The sequence below is a fragment of the Danio rerio genome, chromosome 3 (genome assembly GCF_049306965.1).
Source record: "Danio rerio strain Tuebingen ecotype United States chromosome 3, GRCz12tu, whole genome shotgun sequence".
NCBI classification, from domain to species: Eukaryota; Metazoa; Chordata; class Actinopteri; order Cypriniformes; family Danionidae; genus Danio; species Danio rerio.
This window is the reverse complement of record NC_133178.1, coordinates 9,912,365-9,938,916: the sequence shown is the minus strand read 5'-3', so window position 1 is coordinate 9,938,916 and position 26,552 is coordinate 9,912,365. Positions and strand designations below refer to the sequence as shown.

Here is a 26,552-nt window from a genome sequence, read left to right as displayed (position 1 = left end):
CATTTGTGCAGTTTTGTATTTTTCATAACTTCACTAAAATGTAAATAACATCAAGAATGGATAAAATCTACTGAAAATTCCCTTTTCATAAGGTCTGATAACATTTATTCCATATTTCAAAAACAATATTGTAGATCTCTTTGATTTTACATTCTTTAAAAAAAATTGAAGATCTGAGAAAGAAACTCTCTCTATCTTTCCACAACTAACTAAAACAACACTGTGAATAAAATCAAACAAACGCATGTGTATATGATTATTAAAATATAATGAAAGAGAACAACTATTATATAATAATAATAATAACACACAACATTCATTCAGATGGTTTGTAATAATGTTTTAGTTTTGTCCACTGCCTGACTCTGTGTTTCTGACAGGCTAGTACATGCTTTGCTGATGTTAATATCAGATTTGCTCCCAGAATAGACCTTAATGTGTCTGTATTTGTTAGAGATGTCAAATCTCTTTCTCTCACATCTGAGATTTATGCATCTCTATTAATAATTAGATTGAGATGTTTTCTACACAATGTTAGTTTTGGTGAATTAAAGTAGTATGATAGTGATTTATAACTCCAGCAGTCTTCTGAAGTCATATGATAATGTGATGAACAGACTGAATATAATCTGGAAAAGCTTGAATCTCTGAATGTGTAATGATAGCACAGTAACATTCTTCATTCAGCATATCTAAGGATGATTAAGGATCAAACATTTTTTATTTATTTTTTTATTTATCTTGCTCACTTGTTTTAGCACGTCACATTACTCTTGTTTTCTGGCACAATGACCTTACAATGAATCATTTTACAACCCATAAGAAAGCTAAAGAACAAGCTTGAAATCCAAATATCAGACAGATTGTGATCAGTGTTCAGCTTTGTATGTACAGTATATGACACCTAAAATCTACTGACATGCTCATTTCTTCCCTCTTTTATTCAAAAACAAAACAAACATCAAAAATCAGTAGTACAGTTCACCTATATCCACTTGCCTTTTACTCAATATATTTTATTATTTTCAGTATTTAAGTAACTCAGATCTGTGTTTGTGCATGCATCATGGTCTGTTGTGTGTTTCTTCTGGTTTAAACAGATGTAGTGTTAATAACAGAAAGTGATTTTAGATCTGTGTGAACAGTGTTTGGTTATATGTGAATGTAAGTATTCTGAGGTAAAACACTTTAATGTTAACGCCATTCTCTCGACCATAGTCCTGTCTTCCATTTGATTCTTCATGCCAAGACAAGTTATCAGTTTTTAGTATCCGTGTCTTTCAAATCAAATCAATTTCATCAAATTAATTTGGTTGGTGTTGCTGTTGTTGTTGAGTATTTATGAAATTATAAATGCAGGTAATGATTTACCCCTGAAGAGCTGAATAGAGTGTGTTCACAAGGAAAGAGTGAGGAAGCTGTAATGACTGTGTAACCCCGCCGGTCCTTCACCACCCAACCCTCTCCGAGCTGGTTTCGAACAGGCAACCTTCCGCATGGGAGTCGGTTGCACTCAGTTTCAGTGTGAAACAAACCGTCACTGTTCATCATGTAAATTTAAGAGAATGTGTTGTGATTCTCTTTAATTGATTCTGAGCACATAGCATGAGGTAGATAGATGGAGTTAGTTTATTAGTTTATTTATCAAAGTAATAAAGAATTTTCCACTAAATAACAGATGATTGTCTGATATAAAAGTTTTACAAGTTGAGTTTAAATGCAAGCTTGACACTTTTTCGCTGTACAAAGACACTAACACAGTTGGTAAGGATGCAAATTAAATATGGTTGATGAGGACACTTCTTGTGCCCTAAGCCAAAAGGTTGTTTGTCTCTCACACAATGCAAAATGTTATTGTCTCTAATACTGTTTTTTTTTTAATACACATATGTTTTGATGTTTTCTTTTATTCAGCATTTTCTACAGCACACAATCTGCTAAGAAAAAAAAACATGGTAAGTCTGTTCATTGATTTGAACATATAAAGTCTGTTTTCATCCACAAAATGTTTAATTATCAGACACTGTATTGACATATTTGTCTAAATCTTGTCGTGATTTGCAGTTAACATTTCTCAATCCAAAGTTATATTAGTATTTAATGCTTTGGTCGTCTAAACTTTATTCAATTAATTTTTATTTGTCTTTATTCTGAATTTTCTTCAGAATATGATAATCTATGGCATGAGAAGAGGAAAATAAAATATGATATTTATTGATGTTTATTACACTATTGACACTTTTATTGTCTACTTGTCTTTAAATCACTAAATGGCCTAGGAGCTCAATACATTACAGATATGCTCACTGAATACAAACCTAATAGATCACTCAGATCTTTAGGATCATATAAACTAGAAACTCCAATTTTGAATAATTGTTATTGCTTGTTTTTATTTCTTATTTTTGTTTCTTTTATTGTTGTTTATGTAAAGCACTTTGGATTACCATTGTGTATGAAATGTGCTATATAAATGAACGGAAATAGTCTTTGAAATGTATTTCTGGTTTTCCTTGTAATGGGTAGCAGCTGGAAGGGCATCCGCTGTGTAAAACGTATGCTGGATAAGTTAGCAGTTTTTTTCAGATTATGATTTTAAACATCTTTCTTTAAGTCTTTGACTTGTGTCAGGTTTATTGGCTATTGAAGGGAGGGACTGTCATCTGTTCAGGTGTTGAATTACATGAGAGAAACAGAAACTGAATCAAGAAGGATTATCTGACGATCGTGTGCTCAATCAAGACACTCTTGAGAAAACAATCAATGCTGAGTTAAGGGTAGGTCATGGATAAACTGACAAATACATTTATTTAAAGTTTTTCTTTTAAGGTCACCTAAAAACCAATAACGTGTTCAACATATTTAGTAGATATAAACTAAATGTAGATACAAACTGTGTACGTATCGTGCTTTGTCTTTATCCAGTCAAACCTGTTTTGGCAGTCAGATTCTTACTGTATGTTATTGTTATAATGTGTATCTAAGCCAATTTTTCTAAAGCAAAAACATTCTGATGTACAGTCTGTAACATGTTTTATTATTTGTCTCCAGGTTCTTCAGAGATGAAGTTATTTCTTTTTACTCTGCTGCTTATTAGTGGAATTACAGACTCAAGATCAGGTAATGATTATTAATATTCATCATAATTAAAAGAGTTTAATTAATAAATTCTCAATGCCGAACTCTCTGCAGTGAATCATTTTGAATGCTGTGAATCTTCTCAAGCAATGTTAATGTCAACAGCTCATGTTCCTTCTCTTGTAACAGATCAGTTTGCAGTAGTGGGGTCTGCAGATTCTGTATTTGCATTTGCTGGTGAAGATGTGCTTCTACCCTGTTCAGTCAAACCCAACATCAGTGTTGTGGACATGAAAGTGGAGTGGTTTAGACTTGATCAGGAATACTCAGTAGTGCATCTCTACGAAGACCATGTAGACAGAAACACAGAGCAGATTCAGTCCTACAAAGGGAGAACTGAACTCAATCATCAACAACTACAGACAGGAAACGCATCACTCAGACTATCAGCAGTGAAAGTGTCTGATGAAGGACGCTATAAGTGTTTTATTCAGTCTAAATCTGGGTCTGATGATGCCACGATTGATTTTAAAGTTGAAGGTGAGTAAACCAATGCTATTAAAATGTTAAGTATGATGCATATACAGTAGCATAATGATGTTGTTTAATTCACTCCATGAATGTTTTCTGTTGTTCTGTAGCTGTAGGAAATCCTCCAGTGATCACAGTAGATGGATTTGATCGTTCAGGAGGGCTTCATCTACTGTGTGAATCTGAAGGTTGGCATCCTGAACCTGATCTTGAGTGGCTGGACAATAAAGGAGTCAGACTGAGTTCAGAAACTACAGAGACACAAAGAAACACAGATGGATTCAGTGTGAAACACACCGTCACTGTTCATCAGAGAGACGGCAAGATTCACTGCAGAGTCAAAATGAAGCATCACATGCTGGAGGCACTGATCAGCTCTACAAGTGAGTAACTCTGTCTTTATTTGTCTATTCCATTATTTAAAACAATAAAAGCCGTAGATTTGTGCATCAACATTATACTGTGTATGTAATCGTCATAATTATACTGAGCTCATTATTTAATTATAATTTCAGCGAAATACATTTTCTTAGCTTAATCAGTGTTTTATTTTGCAGGTAATATGTATCTTTACCGGCGGACATCAGTCATTGTGATTTCAGTCTCAGTTGTGCTCATTGTGATTGCTGGAATATTGATTGCTGTTGCTGTTTATAAATACAGAGGTAAACTTATAGTATTTTTTATGTAAATAAGGCAACCGGAGAGCTTTTAATTTAAATAATTTATTTCTTAAAGTCATGAACAATTTTCATTAAATCAACAATGACTGAATAAATGTCTATGCCATGAAGATTACTACTTAAACATGCTGTTTGAAGACATTACCAGAGTCGTAGTAAACCAAAAGGCTTAAAATCATAGGATGCTTTTGTTTTTTATATAAAAAATTCCAGAATGTTTCTGTGAATGTTGTGGTTAGAGGTATGGGTTAGGACATAAGGGAATAAAATTTTACTAAAATTTACTGTTTGTACAGTATAAAAATAATTTACTCTATGATGAGTTTGTGCAAATCTACACATACAAATGTGTGTATGTGTGTGTATGTAAGAGACAGATTTATATAACAATCCTCATCAAAACCTCTGATCTGTAAAGCATGATGCTTGGGATAAATCCATGTACAGCTGCTGCAGAGGAAAATGTCTTTGTACAAAGAACTATGAATATATACAAAAGCTGTTGAATTTACTCATTCATTTAATTAATTAGTCATGGAAAAAAACACAATAAACACACCCATCTGCCCCAAGATCTGTGAGATCATCTTACGTTACAAAATATTAATATCACAATATCAGGCTGTTTTTGTCCACAATGTCATGAGTTCATTAAGCACAACAGTTCAGTAAATACATTTGGTCAGTTTTACTAACACAAATATAACCTTTAAAACCACAACGTTTGTGCATCTGCAGTCTGAGTGATTGGCCATTTTTAGACATTGTGGCCTAAAACTTCCTGTGTAATAAATTCTAAATAATAATTAAATAATGATTTCGTTTATGTCTGCTTTATGCTTATTGTAAGTAACACATTAATGATGAATTTTAGTTCACTTTAATATACAAGTAATTCACATTAGGGCTGCTGACTGATAATATTTTGAAATCAGATTAATTACATAATATTATCAATTATTCATTCATTCATTTTCTTTTCGGCTTAGTCCCTTAATCAATCCGGGGTCGCCGCTGCGGAATGAACCGCCAACTTATCCAGCACGTTTTACACAGCAGATGCCCTTCCAGCTGCAACCCAGTACTGGGAAACACAGACACACTCATTCGATACACTATGATACACTCACATAGATACACTATGGACAATTTAGCTTACTCAATTTACCTATAGCACATGTTTTTGGACTTGGGGAAACCGGAGCACCCGTCGGAAACCCAGGCGTACACGGGAAGAACAAGCAAACTCCACACTGTAATGTCAACTGTCAACTGAATGTCTTGCTGTAAGGCGACAGCACTACATTCTGCGCCACCGTGTCGCAGTATTTAAAACATTTAAAATAAGTGTAATGCTGTTTTCTCATCTTTACTCTGAATTGTTTACAACAGTCAAATAAGGAATGGCAAGATAAAATACAGAGTACTTTTCATTAATTAGGATATTGATTTATTTTTTTATGTTTGTTTTCACTTTTATAATATTGAATTAACAGTGTATTCACATATGTTTGTGTGTATCTTGTGTTTTGTGATTTGCAGTCTGAAATGATGTTTTTATTCAATGTTTCTGGTGTCTGAATTCTTTTCTTTCTCCTAATGTTTCTTCAGAACACAGGCGACTACAGCATGAGAACAGCAGAATGAAAAGTGGTGAGTTTGTCTTTATTAAAGGGATGGATCACCCAACAATGAACATTTACTCACTGTTGTGGAGTTTCAAACCTTTATGAGTTTCTTTCTTCTGTTAAACACAAAAGGAGATTTTCTGAAGAATGCTGAAAACCTGTACCCATTGACTTCCATAGTGGAAAAAAACAAATACTATAAAAGTCAGTGGTTACAGGTTTCCAGATTTCTACAGAATATATTCGTGTTCAACAGAAGAAAAAAGTCAAACAGGTTTGGAAGAAGTAAAAGGTGATGACAGATAAACGATGACAGGATTTTCAATTTTGGGTGAACTATCCCTTAAGTTATTCATTCATTTGTTTTCTTTTCGGCTTAGTCCCTTTATTTATCTGGGGTCGCCACAATGGAATGAACCGCCAACTTATTCAGCACATGTTTTACACAGCAGATGCCCTTCCAGCTGCAACCCAGTACTGGGAAACACAGACGCACTCATTCGATACACTATGATACACTCACATAGATACACTATGGACAATTTAGCTTACTCAATTTACCTATAGCACATGTTTTTGGACTTGTGGAGGAAACCAGAGCACCCGTCGGAAACCCAGGCGTACACGGGAAGAACAAGCATCTCCACACTGAAATGTCAACTGACCCGGTCTAGGCTCGAACCAGCGACCTTCTTGCTGTGAGGTGACAGCACTACCTACTGCGCCACCACGTCACAGTATTTAAAACATTTAAAATAAGTGTAATGCTGTTTTCTCATCTTTACTCTGAATTGTTTACAACAGTCAAATAAGGAATGGCAAGATAAAATACGGAGTACTTTTTACTTATCAGGTTATTGATTTATTTTTTATTTTTGTTTTATTTTATTTTTTTTATAATATTGAATTAACAGTGTATTCACATATGTTTGTGTATATCTTGTGTCTTGTGATTTGCAGTTATTGTTCCTCAGTCTGAAATGATGTTTTTATTCAATGTTTCTGGTGTCTGAATTCTTTTCTTTCTCCTAATGTTTCTTCAGAACACAGGCGACTACAGCATGAGAACAGCAGAATGAAAAGTGGTGAGTTTGTCTTTATTAAAGGGATGGATCACCCAACAATGAACATTTACTCACTGTTGTGGAGTTTCAAACCTTTATGAGTTTCTTTCTTCTGTTAAACACAAAAGGAGATTTTCTGAAGAATGCTGAAAACCTGTACCCATTGACTTCCATAGTGGAAAAAAACAAATACTATAAAAGTCAGTGGTTACAGGTTTCCAGATTTCTACAGAATATCTTCATGTTCAACAGAAGAAAAAAGTCAAACAGGTTTGGAAGAGGTAAAAGGTGATGACAGATAAACGATGACAGGATTTTCAATTTTGGGTGAACTATCCCTTAAGTTATTCATTCATTTGTTTTCTTTTTGGCTTAGTCCCTTTATTTATCTGGGGTCGCCACAATGGAATGAACCGCCAACTTATGTCTTAGCATATGTTTTACTCAGCGGATGCCCTTTCAGCTGCAACCCAGTACAGGGAAACATCCATACACACTCATAAGGCTCTATTTTGACGATCCATGTGCAAAGTGCAAAGAGCAGGGCGCAAACACATTCAGGGCGTGTCAGAATCCACTTTTGCTAAAATAAGGATGGAAAAATGCGCTTTGCGCCGTGGCGCATGGTCTAAAAGGGTTGAGCTTATTTTCTTAATGAGTTATAGGTGTGTTTGGAGAATAAACTCATCTCCCATTCCCTCTGTGTTGGATACAAATTCTTAAGCAACAGGCTAGCTTTGACATTTCATTCAACAACCTTTTATTCATTCCCTCATGACAATATTTAAATTAAAGTCACTTCATAATGTCCCTTTCTCCCAGAATTCTCTGCATAATTATCGTTTCTCACTCGCACCAACAATGTGCTCTCTTGCTTGAAGCCATTTTCATTTGTTTTTCATCAGACGCCTGACACAAAATGTAGTGAAAAATACATGACAGTATTAGTGTGATTGCGGTGTTTACACTACACTTCAGTAATGTGTCTAAAATAGGAATACTTGATTATGACCTTAGTTGGATAAAGGTAATAAAAAATCATTTACACGAAAGACTCTTAATCAGAATACTGTCTTAATTGTATTAAATCAGAGTATTGGTGTCCATGTAAACATACTCAATGTTACTGAGGCTCAACAGACTGTTCTGAGGGGTTGCTAACATGTTGCTAGGCAGTTGCTGGTATGTTCTGAGTAGTTGCTAGGCATTTGATAAGATGTTCTGAGTGGTTTCTAGTGTTTCCCTACAGAGTTCTGATACTGAGATACAGCTGTTGTTAAATGGTTGCTAGGTTAATCTGTTTTGTTGCTATATAGTTGATTGACAGCTTAGAGTGATGATGCATCAAAGCTTCTTACCAATATGAATGGTATAAACCAACCCTGATGTCTAAGAGGTGCAAGGTGGTTGCTAAGGTGTTGCTAGGTGGTTGCTCAGGTTTTCTGACTTATTGCTAGGCAGTTGTTAGGGTTTTTACTAGATAAGCCTCATTTCCCTGTTGAAAAATCCAGCCTAAACCAGCCTAGGCTGGTTGGCTGGTTTTAGCTGGTCGACCAGGCTGGTTTTAGAGGGTTTTGGCCACTTCCAGGCTGGTTTCCAGCCATTTCCAGCCTGGTCTTAGCTGGTCAGGCTGGGAGATGACCAGCTAAAACCAGCTTGACCAGCCTAGCCAAGCTGGGAGTCCAGCCAAAACCAGCTATATCCAGCTTAAACCAGGCTGGTCAAGCTGGTTTTAGCTGGTCATTTTCCAGCCTGACCAGCTAAGACCAGGCTGGAAATAGCTGGAAACCAGCCTGGAAATGGCCAAAACCCCTCTAAAACCAGCCTGGTCAACCAGCTAAAACCAGCTAACCAGCCTAGGCTGGTTTAAGCTGGATTTTTCAGCAGGTTTACTTTACATGTTTCATCAAATCTTAATACTTAGTAAGCAGTTATAGCACTTAGACAATCATTATTAGCATGTAGCTAGTCACTGCTAGCATTTGTGTCAATCTGGAAGCTCTATAATATCAGTCTATGAGTTTCTTCATTGTTGTAAGTCTATGGGCATGTTTGGGACACTCTTGCACCCAAGGGGTACAACTACTGTAGTTTTGAGTTTGAGTAGCATCAATATGGTTGATTTCTTAAGCCAACATAAATATCTAGTTTACAAGCACTGTGTGTTTTAGCAGGGAATAAAATAACTATTTGTCAAAGTATAAAAGTTGTTTATAAATGTTTAATAACATTATACTTTCTGTTTTTTAGTTATCAATCATTTAAGAAAACTCATGGGTGAGTATAAATGTTTGAGCACTGTAATTATTTTAATATGTTCATTTCCCATACTCATAATCATGCTTAACTTTATTTTATACATGTGTAATAAATGTAAGAAATTTTAATTTAGACATGGCATGAAAGAAATCTACACATATAAATGTGTAAATGTTTAACAGAACACAACAAACAAACAGATCAACACAGTGAACAGATCATTATAGTCAGTCAGTAAGACAGGATGTGAAATAATCTGCAGTATTTTCATAATATAATGATCATCAAACATGCTTTGTTGTTTGTTTTTTCTTTATCATGTTATTTTAAAGTTTCCATGATTCCTGTAAAAATGTTTATATGTTTATAATTTGCTGATCTGTAAAGCAGAATTTTCTATATTTCCAGCAGTGAACGTGACTCTTGATGCTGATTCTGCTCATCGTGATCTCATTGTGTCTGAAGATGGAAAACAAGTCAAATGGGGACACACACACAACAGAAAGGTTGGGGGAAATAACAGGTTTACTAAATATCTTGGTGTTGTAGGAAAGGAAGCATTCTCTTCAGGGTGTTTTTACTTTGAGGTGCAGGTGAAGGATCAAACTGTGTGGAATTTAGGAGTGGCCAGAGAATCTGCTGAGTGGAAGAGCTCGATCAGTCTGAGTCCTGAAAATGGATTCTGGACTGTGAGTAAGAGATATGAAAAGTATAATGCTTCAAGTGATCCTCTTTCTCTGAGTATGAATCCTCAGAGAGTTGGTGTGTTTGTGGATTATAAGAAGGGTTTGGTCTCTTTTCATGATGTTAAGTCCATGTTTCATATCTACTCTTACACTGGTCAGTTTTTTATTGGGAAACTCTATCCTTTTGTGTGTTTGTGGAGTCTAAACTCTACACCACTGATTATCTGTGATGTTACTAATGAGGAGAGTGAATAAATTTACATGATCAAGTGAAGTAAAAGACAACATGGTTCAAAATGATATAATAAACAATGTTAATAATATTCATATATTTCTGTCAAACATTTGTACACACAATTGTGATTTTGTTTTGTCATTATAAATCTTTCTAATGTAAAGACTGAATATTTGTGCTTAAATGAGTGAAATCAATTGGGTAAATATGTACGTGTGTAAATACATATGTAAATAAACAAAGAACCTAACGCTGAAATAAAACATTTTACTCACATTATCATTCTCACTTCACCATTTGTGCAGTATTGTATTTTTCATAACTTCACTAAAATGTAAATAACATTAAGAATGGGTGAAAACTACTTGAAAATTCCAAGATGGCGCTGTTCTCAGACGTGCTGCAACTTTAATCCTCAAAAACAAGATTTCATCTTGTTTTACATGCAATAAGTGAAGAAAAACTATGTTTTTGTTTTATTTTATGTCAATGAAGTTTTAGGGTTTAACACTGCTGCGTTTGAAAACTTGGTCATATGGGCAAACGCAAAGGAAAACACTTTGAGGCAAACATGGAGAAAAATGAAAAAACTTTGCCATCCCAACTACTTGCACTGTATCCTGATGATGCAATGCAGACGGGTGTAACTGGTGATTCTGCTGATAACGTCGACGATCCAGAGATTTCTCTGGCAACTCCACTTCCATGCACCCCAGCTAAAAGCCCAGCGCCAAAATCACGACGAATCGGTGACATTTCACCTGATTGCGACATTAACAAGGTTATGGCCGCTATTCAGTCTCTCTCCGCAAAATGTGAGACTATCTTTGAAAAAGTTTCATCTACGGAGACAACGGTGAGAAACACTGATCATGCCATTACCTTTTTGAATGAATCAGTGGAAAAGCTCATTAAAGATATCTCAAATCATAATGAGAGAACCTTAACGCTGGAAAAAAAAATGCAGACTTGAGTGAAAAAAATAAACAGCTTAAACTTCAAGTGCTGGAGGCAAACCATAGATATATACATTAGATGTCGCCTACCCTGTTGTTGTCTATTGGAAGGAATGCGTCAACAGAGCCGCCATGTTGGAACAGGGTAGTGCTCCTTTGAAATGAATGCGGGACAGGTACAGTGGAGGACTCTGGCCATCCAAAGCCAGAGATATACACATATACACATAAATCTATGATCGGGAGTTTTCCTGGATGTTAGTATGTAATTTTTATTTTTCTAATTACGAAAATTATAATTTTACATCACTTTTCTACATTGATGGATCAGTGACCGCACGGGCATTCCTGACAAAAAGCTTGTGTTTGTGTGTACAGAAATGTACTATTCACCCTCCCTGTTAAATTTGATCTAATCATGTCCTGAAACACACCTCCTCTCCTGCTTTCACTTCTCATACTGACAGAGGAGCGATTTGTTTGTGAATGAATCTCAGTTATGAACGACTCTTTCACTAGCCGACATTAATACAAGTTTCTGGCAGCGCAGCATCTCGTTGTTATATTTCTTTTGCATTGTTTGCTGATTTTATTCAACAAAACTAGCATAAGCCGAGTGTTTAGTGCGAGTTGCTGCTGGTTTTGCCTTATGGTGAATGCAGTAAGTGACTGTTATCCTCAATAACGTTACCTGATTAGCACAAAAGTTCAGAACATACAAAAACAGAAAAAACTTATATGAAATGTTCTGCCTTTGTGCTTTGTTTTCTTTGTTTGCTCGTTACTACACCCGTAGACAGCGCTAAAGTCCCGCATCTTCACGTAATAACACTGTCTTGACTAGTGTGGTTGAATGACTTTTGTCCTGGGAGCACTGTACCAATGTGGCGGCGCTAATGACGCATGCTCAGGGTCCCAATGCGATATCTAGTGTATATATCTAATGAGGCAAACAGTTATCAAAGAAGATGGGGCTTGAGACTGCAAGGTATGAAGGAAGAAGATAAAGAAATCACCCGGGATCTTGTGATCAAAATCCTTGGTAAAGTTTCTCCCCAAAACGCTGAGAAATTGTCGGAGGTGTTGGATTCGGTGCACAGAATTGGAAAAAGGAAGAATGACAACTCACTCAGGTATAATCATTCAATTCAGCATGCGTCACTTTCGCGATATCATATGGAAGGATGCAAGAGGCTCAATTCCTGGAGGAAGCCCATCTCCGTTTAAAAGAAGACCTGTCACCCGAGGACAGAGCGGCGAGGGCCAAGCCCTGGCCTTTGGTCAAGAAAGCCAGAGAAGAAGGCAAGAGAGCATCATTTGTCGGTCCCTTTGCTTATATCGAGGGAAAAAAAGTTAACATTGATGTCTTGTAAGTAATAATAATAATAAAAAAGACATTTTGAACACGGACACTTTGATGTTCTCTTTGGGACAATTCATTACCCTAAAAGTTTACTTTGTAGCCTACTTTTTTAATATCTGTTGACATTTTGTTGCATGTGTAACTCCAACAAACACAACGTAGCGACCTTCCTACAACGTTGTACCAACCTTGCAAAAAGGTTGATGATTCTACGTTGTTGCTAAACGTTGTCACAACGATGTCATAAGGTTGCCATTTAAACATCACGAGGGCCGCATACTTTAGGTTGTGCTTAGGTGGCGTGGACAACCACTGTACAACATTTACTGGTCACAGCTGAATCAGTTTAAATTTCAAAAAGCCGTCGTCTCATTCATCAACGACCGAGGAGACGTGAGTATTGCTTTATTTCTTCTTGCTAAATAAGATACGTAAATCGTGAATATTCAAACAAACCTACGATTTCGACAACAATCTGTTCCAACATTACACACACACAAAAGCCGTAATGAAGTTATTACGAGCGAGTAACATTTCAGCATTCCGTTCACGGACGGCGACAACATTAAAATCATTACGTTATGTTAAATCTCTCGATAAAACATTTCCTGATTATTTACCTACGCCTAGTCTTTAGTCAAATGGACAATAATGTTTTTAAAGTTCAGTTTTTCCATATCCATCGTGATCAGTCAGTATGATACTTCCTCACTCGAGCCGACCCACTATTTACAAAACACACAAAATAACTTTTAAAAAACACCTCTGTGCAGATTGCGTCCCGTTAAAGGGACAGTTCACTCAAAAATGATTTGTACTTACAAATTATTTGCCCTGTAAATAATAAGTGATTCCAAACCTTTAAGTTTCTTTATTCTATTGAACACTAAAGACTGTAAGCATTTGCTTTCATAGTAAGAAAACACTAATTAAATAGTTACAGTTTTCCAGCTTTATTTAAAACATCTTCTTTATTGTTTAGCAGAAAAAAGCTAAATAAGTTTGGAACAAATAAAGGATGAGGCTAAAATGGCAGAATTGTCAGTTTTGGTTGAGCTATCTCTATAAGTTAAAGTATATAAGTTTATGTTCATATGCCTAATTAATATAGATATCAATAAAAAGGTCTGCTAGTCTAAATTTCTATTTTGATTGGTCTTTTGATGTTTTATTTAAAACCCACTCTTTTCTTTACTCAACAGGCTATTTTCACATGGAGGTAATCTTCTATTGATAATTTCTGGATTTTAATTATGTGTAAGTTGCATAAAACTCTATTGTTTAACCACTCACTCACTGTTGTTTGCAAATTACTCGTGTAACTTGTCTTTCAGAATGTTTTCAGCTGTTGAATTCACCTCAGATCAGTGTTGCTGTAATTCCTGATCTATGGAAAGAATAATTGAATGAGGTAAGAAGTATACTACTCTATTTACTATCATAATAAATATAGTTATGTTACCTAAAACAGCATGTTCATAATGTGGAAAATAGATCATGCTTATGAAAAATTACTTTATTATTTTGTACAGCTGTTATTGAAATGTCACTAAGTTTAACATTCCATTTACAGTGAGCAACGCCACAACTACAGGACCTCTTCTTTCTCTTCTCATAATTTAAGTAAGTATTGGGAGACTAACTCTGACTTCTGTTAACTCAAACCTGTTTTCCCTGTATCTCTAAATTTATTTAATTGTATGTAATTTTGGTATATGATATATTATTAAAGCATTAAAATAAAGTAGGCTACATAATTACTCACTGGAGATTTTATATGTAATGAAATTACAATAAATGTCTGAAATTTCAATAACTTGCTAGTCATATTCGTTTCCATCTGTCCTCTCTTGTTCACTGCCTATTTTGACTTGTGTCTGCTGTGGATCTCTGAAGCTGGATTATCTGTTGAATTTGTTTCTTCCTCTGACTGCTTTCTCCATACCAACAACTATGCCTGGTCTTCAGCTGCGCTCCCTGGTCTGCTGTATTCTCCAGTCCAGAGCTTCACTGCCCAGTGTCTGAATTTTAATTTATATATTTATATATATATATATATATATATATATATATATATATATATATATATATATATATATATATATATATATATATATATATATATATATATACATTTTAATAATTTCTTGTTTACTTTTCTTGTTTGTTTACCCTTTAGTTTAATTATATATATATATATATATATATATATATATATATATATATATATATATAAGTATATATATACTGTTTGTTTATAATTAGATTTGTACTGTATGTATTAAATATTGTGAAATATATAATAAAAAGTTTGATTATATTCATTTGTGTGTTATTTTTACACTTTAAAGTTTACACATGCAGTTGTTAAATTAAATAGGAAAAATAATTGAACAATATTTCATATTAAGCAATACTGGAAAAGAATTGCTGCTTATCCTGTATTCTAGGCAGTATTGATAAACTGCCACAAAAAATATTAATACAAGTAGTAAGAACGCCGCCTCGCGGTTGCTGAATGTCGCACGACAACGTTGCTACAGCCTTTTCACGTCTTACATTTCTACGTTGTGACAATGTAGCGAGCACGTAAGCGGCAACGTTGCCTTTGAAAAAATACAACGTTGTGCGGACATCGCTACAACGTAAATGTGTTTGTTGGGACGCGCGTTGGTGCTTTAGATATAAACTTTCCAGTTCTCATCAACGCCGTCTTGTGGGTTCTATGGCTTAGTTGCAAGGAGGACACACGGAGCTCAATCGGCAGGTATTAACCCTTGATTTATTAAACATACAGGGTGAACATCATTAGTCAGCCATTACAGATTACCTCGTGCAGTTTTTTTTTTCGGTTGTTGTTTTTCTGTCACTTCTTCTTTTTTTTTTATTATGCAAGAAAGAACATTACAAATATATAATATGAACATATAGACAAAGAGGGTTACATGAATAGAATACCAGCAAGTTAAACAAGTTTAAATGATTTACACCAAGAAAGCGTTTTACATGCAGTGTAATTGTTAGAGTCTTTTAAAGAGTTCACATAAATTTCAAAGTCCTTTCTGAAAATAAAAAAGTAAGGGTGTTTCTTTGAAAATTTACATTTATGGATGTAAAATTTTGCTAAAAAAAAGCAATAAATTAATAATAAATTTACAATGAGTGGGATCTACACTCAGAGAGTAACCAAAGAATACAATTTTTGCGGAAATACAGAAATTTGGAAATAAGAATTTTTTAATAAAACTGGAAAAGTCAACCCAAAAAACTTTACAGTAAGTACACTCCCAAAATAAATGGTTTAGTGTTTCATCATATTGAGCACAAAATGAGCATTTAGGGGAAATATCATTATTAAATTTAGCTAGTTTGATATTTATTGGGTAGCAATTATGAATGATTTTGATTGAGACTTCAATAGCTTTATTAGATAAGAAGAATTTTTTCCGAAGAAGCCAAAACTGTTCCCAATCCACGTCATCAAAAGTATTATTCCAAAAACCTATGCAAGCAGGTAAAGAGATCCGAGAACTATTAATAACTAAGCGAATATCTTTGTTAGACATAGAACTGAGAAGAGTTTTGTCAACAAAAAGATTTGTGTTGTCAAAAATAAAAGAATCTAAAGAACCTTTAGGGCCAGATTTGACCAAAGGTATAATACAATCAGGGATTGCACCAAAAACTATAGCATATTCTTTAGGGGGAACAGGAAAAGAGAAATGATGCATAAAGTTTTCGTATGAAAAGGGTACACCACAGTCATCTAAGAGCTGACTAACTAAAAGTATATTTTTATTAAACCAGTTATTTAAAAAAGAGATTTATTTTTATATCTAATATTTTTATTATTCCAAATAAAATAGGTACGTGGAGAAAAATTATAATTATATGTAAGAGACCAACATATTAAAGCCTGTTTATGAAAACTAGATACGTTTAATGGTAATTTAGAAATGTCAAAGTTACAGCGCAACAAAAAATGTAAACCTCCAACTGAGCTAAAAATATAATTTGGAATAAAATTCCAACATGACGTTGGGTTGTTTAAAAACATCTTTAACCACTTAATTTTAAATAAATTATTAAGTGTGGAAAAATCCACTAAATCAAATCCTCCCATGGCCCGATCAGCTAGCATGACACTTTTTTTAATTAGGTGAGTTTTACAGTTCCAAACAAAGTCTACTATAATTTTGTCCAGTTTTCGACATATTTCCACAGAGACATCCAGTGCCAAAGCGGGATAGATAACCCGGGATAATCCATCTGCTTTAGAAAGTAATACTCTACCAGTTATTGATAAATCACGCTGTAACCATGCAAGAATTTAATTTGCGCCGCATAGAGAGTATAAGAGGTTCAAAATTTAGCTTTAATCTCTTTTTTTGATCTTTACATACAATTATACCTAGGTATTTAATTTCAGATTTAACTGGGATGTCACAAATTTTACTGTCAGTAATGGAGTCTTTTATAGATAAAAGTTCACATTTATGAATATTAAGATGTAAACCAGAAGCTAAAGAAAAAAGTTTAATTTTGTCTAAAGCTAAGATGACCTGATCTTTATTTTGTAAAAAAAGAGTTGTGTCATCAGCCAGTTGACTAATTAAAAACGATCGATTTGCCACAGAAATGCCTTTCAGAGTACTATTTTGAATATCGACAGCTAAAAGTTGCATTGGGAGAAGAAAAAGGTAAGGCGCAATAGGGCAGCCTTGACGGATGCCTCTATTAATATTAAACCTATGAGTTGTGCCATGTTGTAGTTTCACAGAAGCATTAGCATTACTGTACAAAGTTTGAATAGCATTAATAAAATTAGGACCAAAACCAAAAGTACTTAACGATTTAAGAATAAAAGGAAACTCATCCGGAATCATCTCTGAATAATCCAAAATATCTAGAACAAGTCGTATGTTGTTTGATATAAGTCTATCTTTCAAAAAGCCAGACTGACATTCATCTATTATATCATCTAGAACACATTTAATCTTTTTGGCAAAAATCATAGCTAATATCTTATAATCATTATTCAGAAGACTTATAGGTCGCCAATTTTCCAACAGAGAAGGGTCTTTTTGAGGTTTTGGAATCAAATTTATAATACCCTGGGTCATAGAAGGAGGGAGAGTACCCTTTTTGAGGCTTTCTAAATAAACATTAAAAAGAAATGGAGAAATTTCATTCGAAAATTTCTTATAAAATTCTGTTGTTAAGCCATCATTACCAGGAGATTTGTTTAATTTTAATTTGTAAATGGCCTCAGAAACATCTTTAATTTGAATAGGAGCTTTGCATAAATTCTTGCTAGTGTTATCAATTTTGCGAATAAGGTCAGTGTCAAGGGAGTTAAAAAATAAATCCATATTCTGTTGAGAGTGTCTGGAGCAATAAAGGTCTTTGTAAAACTTTTCACAACAATTAGAGATTTCTTTATAATTCTTCAAAACCACTCCATTTACGCTGAGGCTAATAATAGAGTTTAGATGGTTTCGCTGCTTTTCTAATTTAAAGAAATAGTTGGAATTACGTTCTCCCTCCTCCAACCATCTTCTTCTTGAGCGAACAAAAGCTCCCTTTGCTTTCTGAATATACAGATTATCTAATGAATTCTGAAGTTCAACCAATTCTGATTTCTGGTCAATAGATAAGTTTTCAAAAGGAATGCATGACATGCTAACAAGTTTTTTAATAATATCAAGTTCCTCTGCTTTATATTGTTTTGCTTTTTGGCTTCCAGCTTTAATTAAAAGTAATCTAATATTATATTTTAGCAACTCCCAGTTAGAACCAAAATTATCTTCAGCTTGAGCTTTGTTGAGAAAAAAATGTATCTTGGATACCACGGAATGACAAATTTGTGCATCCTCTAATAAAAGAGAGTTAAGTTTCCAGTAAGAGCTGAAAGTCTTTGAATGAGAAGACGGGTTATCAAAAGATAGAATAATAGATTTATGATCAGAAAGCGGAGAAGCTAAGATTTCAACATTAGAGACAGAACTAGATAAGGAATCTGAAATTAACCAAAAATCTAGTGAACCAGAAGTATTAGACCAAGTAAACTGAAAAGCATGAGGATGTTTTTCTCTCCAGATATCAGTTAAACCAAATCGAGAGATTAAACCACAAAGGCCTGAAGAACTGTCAGAAGGTCTAGGAGGTGATCTGTCTAAATTATTATTTATAGTCTGATTGAAGTCTCCACCCAAGATAATAAACAAACTAGGATATTTAGATTTAAAATACTCTAAATGTATTTCTATAGAATTAAATAGTTTAAGGTTATTTTTTGCTGTATTAAACCCATAAACGTTAACCAAAACAAAGAAAACATCATTTAAAGTAATCATTAAGAAAATGTAATGGCCTTCAGGATCAGCTATTGTTTCTATAATCTTTCCCCTAAACTTGTGCTTCAAAGTTAAAACACCTGCAGAATAATTTGAACCAAATGAAGAAAATAATTCATCACCCCACTGTGACTTCCAAAACTTAATATCACTAGAATTTGCATGTGACTCTTGTATGAAACAAAAATCTGTGTTAAGCGATTTTGCATATAAGAAAATAGCTTCCCAACAAACACACAACGTTGCCTCAACGTAGCGACCTTCCTACAACGTTGTATCAACATTACAAAAAGGTTGAGGATTCTACGTTGTTGCTAAAGGTTGTCACAACGATGTCATAAGGTTGCCATTTAAACATCATGAGGGTCGCATGCTTTAGGTTGTGCTTAGGTGGCGTGGACGACCACTGTACAACATGTACTGGTCACAGCTGAATCAGTTTAAATTTCAACAAGCCGTCGTCTCATTCATCAACGACCGAGGAGACGTGAGTATTGCTTTATTTCTTCTTGCTAAATAAGATACGTAAATCGTGAACATTCAAACAAACCTACGATTTCGACAACAATCTTTTCCAACATCACATGTTAAATCTCTCGATAAAACATTTCCTGATTATTTACCTACGCCTTGTCTTTAATCAAATGGACAATAATGTTTTTGAAGTTCAGTTTTTTCCATATCCGTCGTGATCAGTCAGTATGATACTTCATCACACAAGCCGACCCACTTTTTACAAAACATACAAAATAACTTTTAAAAACAAAACACCTCTGTGTAGATTGCGTCCCGTTAAAGGAACAGTTCACTCAAAAATGATATGTACTCACGAATTATTTGCCCTGTAAATAATAAGTGATTCCAAACCTTTAAGTTTCTTTATTCTGTTGAACACTAAAGACTGTAAGCATTTGCTTTCATAGTAGGAAAAGACTATGGAATTAAATAGTTACAGTTTTCCAGCTTTATTTAAAACATCTTCTTTATTGTTTAGCAGAAAAAAAAGCTAAATAAGTTTGGAACAAATAAAGGATGAGGCTAAAATGGCAGAATTGTCAGTTTTGGGTGAGCTATCCCTATAAGTTAAAGTATATAAATTAATGTTCATATGCCTAATTAATATAGATAGTAATTAAAAGGTCTGCTAGTCTAAATTTCTATTTTGATTGGTCTTTTGATGTTTTATTTAAAACCCACTCTTTTCTTTACTCAACAGGCTATTTTTACATGGAGGTAATCTTCTATTGATAATTTCTGGATTTTAATTATGTGCAAGTTGCATAAAACTCTATTGTTTAACCACTCACTGTTGTTTTCAAATTACTCGTGTAACTTGTCTTTCAGAATGTTTTCAGCTGTTGAATTCACCTCATATCAGTGTTGCTGTAATTCCTTCTCTATGGAAAGAAGAATTGGATGAGGTAAGAAGTATACTACTCTATTTACTATTAAATGTAGTTATGTTACCTAAAACAGCATGTCCATAATGTGGAAAATAGATCATGCCTATGAAAAATTACTTTATTATTTTGTACAGCTGTTATTGAAATGACACTAAGTTTAACATTCCATTTACAGCGAGCAACGCCACAACTACAGGGCCTGTTCTTTCTCTTCTCATAATTTAAGTAAGTATTCGGAGACTAACTCTGACTTCTGTTAACTTAAACCTGTTTTCCCTGTAACTCTAAATTTATTTAATTGTATGTAATTTTGGTATATGAAATATTATTAAAACATTAAAATAAAGTAGGCTACATAATTACTCTGGAGATTTTATATGTAATGAAATTACAATAAATGTCTGAAACTTCAATAACTTGCTAGTCATAGTCATTTCCTGTGTAGTGCTGTTGTGTCAAGCTCTGATCTGTCCTCTCTTGTTCACTGCCTATTTTGACTTGTGTCTGCTGTGGATCTCTGAAGCTGGATTATCTGTTGAATTTGTTTCTTCCTCTGACTGCTTTCTCCATACCAACAACTACGACTGGTCTTCAGCTGCGCTCCCCGGTCTGCTGTATTCTCCAGTCCAGAGCTTCACTGCCCAGTGTTTGAATTTTAATTTATATATTTATTTATATATTTATTTACATTTTAATGATTTCTTGTTTACTTTTCTTGTTTGTTTACCCTATAGTTTAATTATATATATATATATATATATATATATATATATATATATATATATATATATATATATATATATATATATATATATATAATCTAAACTTTATTTTATACTGTTTGCTTATAATTAGATACTGTATGTGTACTGTATGTATTAAATGTTGTGAAATATATAATAAAAAGTTTGATTATATTCATTTGTGTGGCATTTTTACACTTTAAAGTTTACACATGCAATTGTTAAATTAAATAGGAAAAATAAATGAATAATATTTCATATTTAGCAATACTGGAAAAGAATTGCTGCTTATCCTGTATTCTAGGCAGTAATGATAAACTGCCACAAAAAATATTAATACAAGTAGTAAGAACGCCGCCTCGCGGTTGCTGAATGTCGCACGACAACGTTGCTACAGCCTTCTCACGTCTTACATTTCTACGTTGTGACAATGTAGCGAGCACGTAAGAGACAACGTTGCCTTTAAAAAAATACAACGTTGTGCGGACATCGCTACAACGTAAATGTGTTTGTTGGGTTTACGCTTAATATCATTACGTAACCCTCTTGCATTAACTGAACAAATTGACAAATTTGGAAACATTAACAATGACACCAGAACAGTAAGAACAGGTGAAATAGCCCTAGATATCCCATAAAATAAAGTCTTTTAAACAACGATATTGGGATCTTTAGAAAAGAGGAATCAATACCATCAATGTTATGACAAATTCAACATTAGCTGAAATAAAATAAATATAAAAATTAAATAATGTAGATACTAAAAAATAAAATAAAAAAAGTGCTTCAAGTATAAATCAAGTTTTTTTTTTTTTATATAGGACTTAATAAAAATAGAAGGTTTATTGTAATAATACAAAAGTAAAATATTATAAAGGAAAAATCCACTATTATTAAAAATTAAACCTTAGGCCAAAAAAGTAGCAGACCTAATAGCAAACTTATTCGGGTATGGTTCATTCGGTGACGTCCATGTTCTGTGAAACAAGTTCTTTACCATCAACAAACGCCTTTGGACAAACCACCACACACACATTAAACAGTAAAATAAACATGTCTATAGCTTACTAAAAGCCTTTATGTCTGTTCATATATTTAAATAAATGCAGAGCAGCAAGACCCATGGGATTTCATCAGTCACTCACCATCAGAGTCCTCAGTGGAAGCTGAGAAGAGCAGAAGAGGAAGCCAAGCAAGAGATGCCAGAAAAAGGGGGAAGGAAATAATGTGTTGTTTTGCTGTTTGAGTATAGGCAGGCGCAGTGGGTAGCACAATCGCCTCACAGCAAGAAGGTCGCTGGTTCGAGCCTCGCCTGGGTCAGTTGGCCTTTATGTGTGGAGTTTGCATGTTCTCCCCATGTTAGCGTGGGTTTCCTCCGGGTGCTCCCACAAGTCCAAAAATATGTGGTGACATTGGGTAAGCTAAAATTGTCCATAGTGTATGTGTGTGAATGAGTGTCTATCGATGTTTCCCAGTGATGGGTTGCAGCTGGGTGGCAACACAGTGGCACAGTAGGTAGTACTGTCGCCTCACAGCAAGAAGTAAAAGAATTATATTGTGTGTTTGTATATTTATTTTACTGCCTTCAAGATTTTACATTGTAAACTAAAGGGAACAAGGGGGGAACAAATGTTGTATTTACCCTTTAACTACAGGGAACAAGGGAGGAACAATGCTTCACTTTAATTTACAACCCTCAAATGTGGTATTTACCCTGTAAGTACAGGTAACAAGGAGGGAACAAATACTGTATTTACCCTTTAGCTACAGGGAACAAAGAGGGAAGAAGCTGATCGTCAACACACTAGTGTATACTTGAACACTAAGAACAGAGTAAACTACAGCAGCAGTTTTTATTGATTGAAGACCAAATTGCTAAATTTTTCTATAAAGCATCAGCTATACGTTCACTGGAATGCAACAGTTAGCCCCCCTGTGCAAACAGCAGTAAAGATGCGAGCCTGTTTTAATCTGCATTGAACCCTGACAGTAGGCCTATATCATGCAAAGTTAGTTGTTGATAGTGAGTTATGGAGACATTGATGGCTTTGGTGAGATCGACGAGTAAACATAAGGTAAGTAGTGTATGGAAATATATTTTATATTGAATTGCAGATTTAAAATACATACAGTATACAATAAGGGTTCATAATTTCACAGGTTGTAAACCTTTTATTCATTAAACACCCCATATAAAACCCAAGCACTGAATAAGAGTACTAATGTACTCATGCAGGTGCATATACAGTACATTTGCAGATAGCAATAGGTTGTCACCATCCTTGCATAATTCTTTATATGTATACAATACTTGAAGTAAAGTACATCGTAAACGTAATATACTTACGCGGTTCTTTGCGTGATGAATATCTTATTGTTACTCCCCTTTACGCAAACATTATGGTTTGTTCTTTTGCAATTTAAAGAAAAGTACAACGTTATTTCACTGTACTTACGCGGTACTTTTCATGCTGAATATCTGGTTGTTACCCCCTTATTACCCAAGCATTACAGTTTGTTCCCTTATACCTACGTAAACGTTATTTATACTTACACTATACGTACAGAAAAGTACACTGTTATTTTACTGTACTTACGCGGGAATTTTCGTGATGAACATCTGGTTGTTACCCCCTTATTACCCAAACATTACGGTTTGTTCCCTTATACCTACACATACGTTCATTATACTTACACAGTACGTACAGAAAAGTACACTGTAATTTCACTGTACTAACGCGGTACTTTGCGGGTTGTAAAAGAAAACGTCACACTTTATTTTGATGTTCCGTTTGTTAAGTTTACGTTACATTGCATCTACATGCATACAATTCTCACTAGATTATAAGTAGATTGCTCGGGTTAGGGTTAGTGTTAGATGACATGTACTTGCAAAGTTTCTTATAGTCATTTAAATGTCTGTTGAAGGAGCAGTATCATTTACATTTAGTCATTTAGCAGACGCTTTTATCCAAAGCAACTTACAAATGAGGACAAGGAAGCAATTTATACAACTATAAGAGTAACAATGAATAAGTGCTGTAGGCAAGTTTCAGGTATGTAAAGAAAGTGTAAGAAGCAAAACATTAGTAATTTTAATAATAATGTAGTTAGTGGAGGAGTCAGAGAGGGAATTGCATATTAGTAAGGAAAGTGGAGACTAGGAGACTAAATAGTTGAGTTTTTATTAGTTTTTTGAAGACAGCGAGTGACTCTGCCATTCTGATGCAGTTAGGGAGTTCATTCCACCAACAGGGCAGATTGAGCGCGAGAGTTCAGGAAAGTGATTTCTTCCCTCTTTGGGATGGAACCACGAGGCGACGTTCATTCACAGAACGCAAGTTTCTGGAGGGCCTTTAAATCTGCAGAAGTGAGAGCAGATAAGAAGGGGCGCAGCCAGAAATCGCTTTGTAAGCAAACATCAGAGCTTTGAATTTGATGCGAGCAGCAACTGGCAGCCAGTGCAAAAGGATGAGTAGCGGAGTGTCATGTGCTCTTTTAGGTTCATTAAAGACCACTCGTGCTGCTGCGTTCTGGAGCAGCTGAAGAGGTTTAATAGAGTTAGCTGGAAGCCCCGCTAGCAGAGAGTTGCAATAGTCCAGTCTGGAGAGAACAAGAGCTTGAACAAGGAGTTGAGATGCATGTTTAGATAGGAAGGGTCGGACCTTTCTGATGTTGTAGAGTGTGAATCTGCACGATCGAGCAGTTCTAGAGATGTGGTCAGAGAAGTTTAGCTGGTCAGCAGATATTAAGCACACAGTCTACTAATACTCAAAGAGACCATCAAAATGTGTGTGATTACTGTGTGTGAATAGGTGTTGATTACTGTTCAGAGAGAGCACAGCTGAAATATTAGATAGTTTTTATGTATGTCACACATTTGATTCATTTTTCTCACTCTGATATTTGTGCTATTTCATGATTTTAACAATATGTAAATAACGTACATCAATTTGTAGGTGTGTCCAAATTTAATTATGGGCCTTAGACATAGATGCTTGTCTGATTTTAAATGTATTAAATTAGCTTCTTTTAGTCTTATACTGTTCACCTAAAATCATTTTTTTTTGTAATAATTTTCACTCCCTTGTCTTTCCATCCCTGTTTACATTTCTATCAAATACTATCTGCATGTGTGTGTGTGTTAGAAATCAAGATGACTTTCTCTTCAAAGCTCTTAAAAGGGCTAAAAAACATTTATAAACAGTATAGTGTAGACATTATAATGGCAAAGTTTAATAATCAAAGTGTAAAATCTAAAATGATTTAAAACATTGTATTGTTTGCTGCAATATTAGCACTATGTTTTTTGTTTTTCTGTTTTCTGTCTCACAAAAAACTTGACAAGCTGAGACAACGGCTGCAACGAAATGATTTCAACCCTATGGAATCCTACATAACCGGTTTAGTATGAAAGATGATAGATTGTGGTTTGCTGATGGAGTTTGTACATACAGTAAAGCACTAAAAACATCGACTGAATTCTTTTACATTTGTTCTAAACAATTACATTATATCCCTTTGGTGAACAGACAGTAATTGTATATATGGAGAAGAGCAGAGGGAAGGCATGAAAAGGATAGTAGCCTACTCCTTAGTGGCCTGCTTATCAGTATTTTCTTATTTGAGTGCCATTACATTAATGACAATTAACTTTTCAATCCCTGTTTCCAGCTAAATTAATTTACAGTTCTCATATGTATCTATCTGCCTACAACCCCAAATCAGAATCGAGTTGACACAGTATGGAAAATGCAACGTGGTGTATGTGTGTGAATGAGTGTGTATGGATGATTCCCAGTTATGGGTTGCAGTTGGAAGGTCATCCGCTGCACATATGCTGGGTAAGTTGGCGATTCATTCCGCTGTGGCGACCCCAGATTAATAGAGGGACTAAGCCGAAATAAAATTAATAATAAAATAATAATAATAATAACAACAACTAATGAATAATAATTATTTATTATAAGTTAGAATTAATTAATCAGCAAATTTTGCTACACAAGCTTACAGAAAACCAAGTAAAACGGTCATCCGGTCAGTAAATTGAGCCAACTGATTCCCCTTTTATTTTGTAACCCTCATACTGAATTGGCCTGCTGTGCCCTGCTAATAATGTTATGTCAATCCTCGCTTGTTTTCCTCACAACTATATGTTATGACTGTTTTAGTATTCCACTATAGTGCACACATCCTAATGATATGTTATTTTCTAATTGGCCTTTTACTCAAATGAGCCATTCATATGAAATAGAAATAGGCCTACATGTCGCATTTTATTGCAGGAATTAAAATGATAGTTACAGCTATGTTTACATTAAAATAGCAACAAAAGTTGCTAAAATGAGTCATACGGCGGTGAATTACTGCCTTCTGGAGGAAAAAAAACAATCTGTAATGCAACCACTAGATGTCCGTACAGCTGTATATAAATGAACACAAACGTATGCTGCTTGTGCCAGATATTAGTCAATCGTGTTTTTTTTTCCAAATGAGCCTTCACTCAACATGGCACATCACATAAATATTTAGATATTTCTCTTTCTTTATTTATTTGTACCATGACT

General features: G+C 34.5%; 1 protein-coding gene and 2 long non-coding RNA genes across 14 annotated transcripts; all 3 read left to right on the top strand.

The window, feature by feature from the left end:
- Window positions 1-1,178: 1,178 nt before the first annotated feature.
- On the top strand, window positions 1,179-10,456 carry LOC137490066 (butyrophilin subfamily 1 member A1-like). 10 transcript variants are annotated; one of them, XR_012400847.1, is made up of 13 exons: window positions 1,915-1,955; window positions 2,672-2,777; window positions 3,052-3,120; window positions 3,268-3,618; window positions 3,720-3,992; window positions 4,167-4,274; window positions 5,904-5,945; window positions 6,370-6,623; window positions 6,725-6,773; window positions 6,964-7,005; window positions 9,235-9,261; window positions 9,652-9,749; window positions 9,837-10,439. XR_012400847.1 is itself a non-coding variant. In XM_068218156.2 (11 exons), the coding sequence occupies exons 3-11, from the start codon at window positions 3,063-3,065 to the stop codon at window positions 10,182-10,184; spliced, it is 1,347 nt and encodes a 448-aa protein (XP_068074257.1). In that variant the 5' UTR covers window positions 1,179-1,955; window positions 2,672-2,777; window positions 3,052-3,062; the 3' UTR covers window positions 10,185-10,456. The 10 variants fall into 10 exon arrangements, 2 of the variants coding, with proteins under 2 accessions (XP_068074257.1, XP_073800255.1); XR_012400842.1 differs by lacking the exon at window positions 6,725-6,773 and having other exon boundaries at window positions 1,499-1,955; window positions 2,615-2,777; window positions 6,301-6,623; window positions 9,837-10,441; XR_012400841.1 differs by lacking the exon at window positions 6,725-6,773 and having other exon boundaries at window positions 1,674-1,955; window positions 6,301-6,623; window positions 9,837-10,441.
- Window positions 10,457-12,712: 2,256 nt separating this feature from the next.
- LOC141381144 (uncharacterized) lies at window positions 12,713-14,464 on the top strand. 2 transcript variants are annotated; one of them, XR_012400852.1, is made up of 5 exons: window positions 12,713-12,876; window positions 13,686-13,702; window positions 13,818-13,894; window positions 14,057-14,106; window positions 14,380-14,464. It is a non-coding gene; the product is annotated as an uncharacterized lncRNA (long non-coding RNA). The 2 variants fall into 2 exon arrangements; XR_012400853.1 differs by lacking the exons at window positions 14,057-14,106; window positions 14,380-14,464 and having other exon boundaries at window positions 13,686-13,740.
- Window positions 14,465-15,040: 576 nt separating this feature from the next.
- Window positions 15,041-20,965, top strand: LOC110438654 (uncharacterized). 2 transcript variants are annotated; one of them, XR_012401346.1, is made up of 5 exons: window positions 15,041-19,326; window positions 20,056-20,072; window positions 20,184-20,260; window positions 20,418-20,467; window positions 20,766-20,965. It is a non-coding gene; the product is annotated as an uncharacterized lncRNA (long non-coding RNA). The 2 variants fall into 2 exon arrangements; XR_012401347.1 differs by lacking the exon at window positions 20,056-20,072.
- The last annotated feature ends 5,587 nt before the right edge of the window (window positions 20,966-26,552 follow it).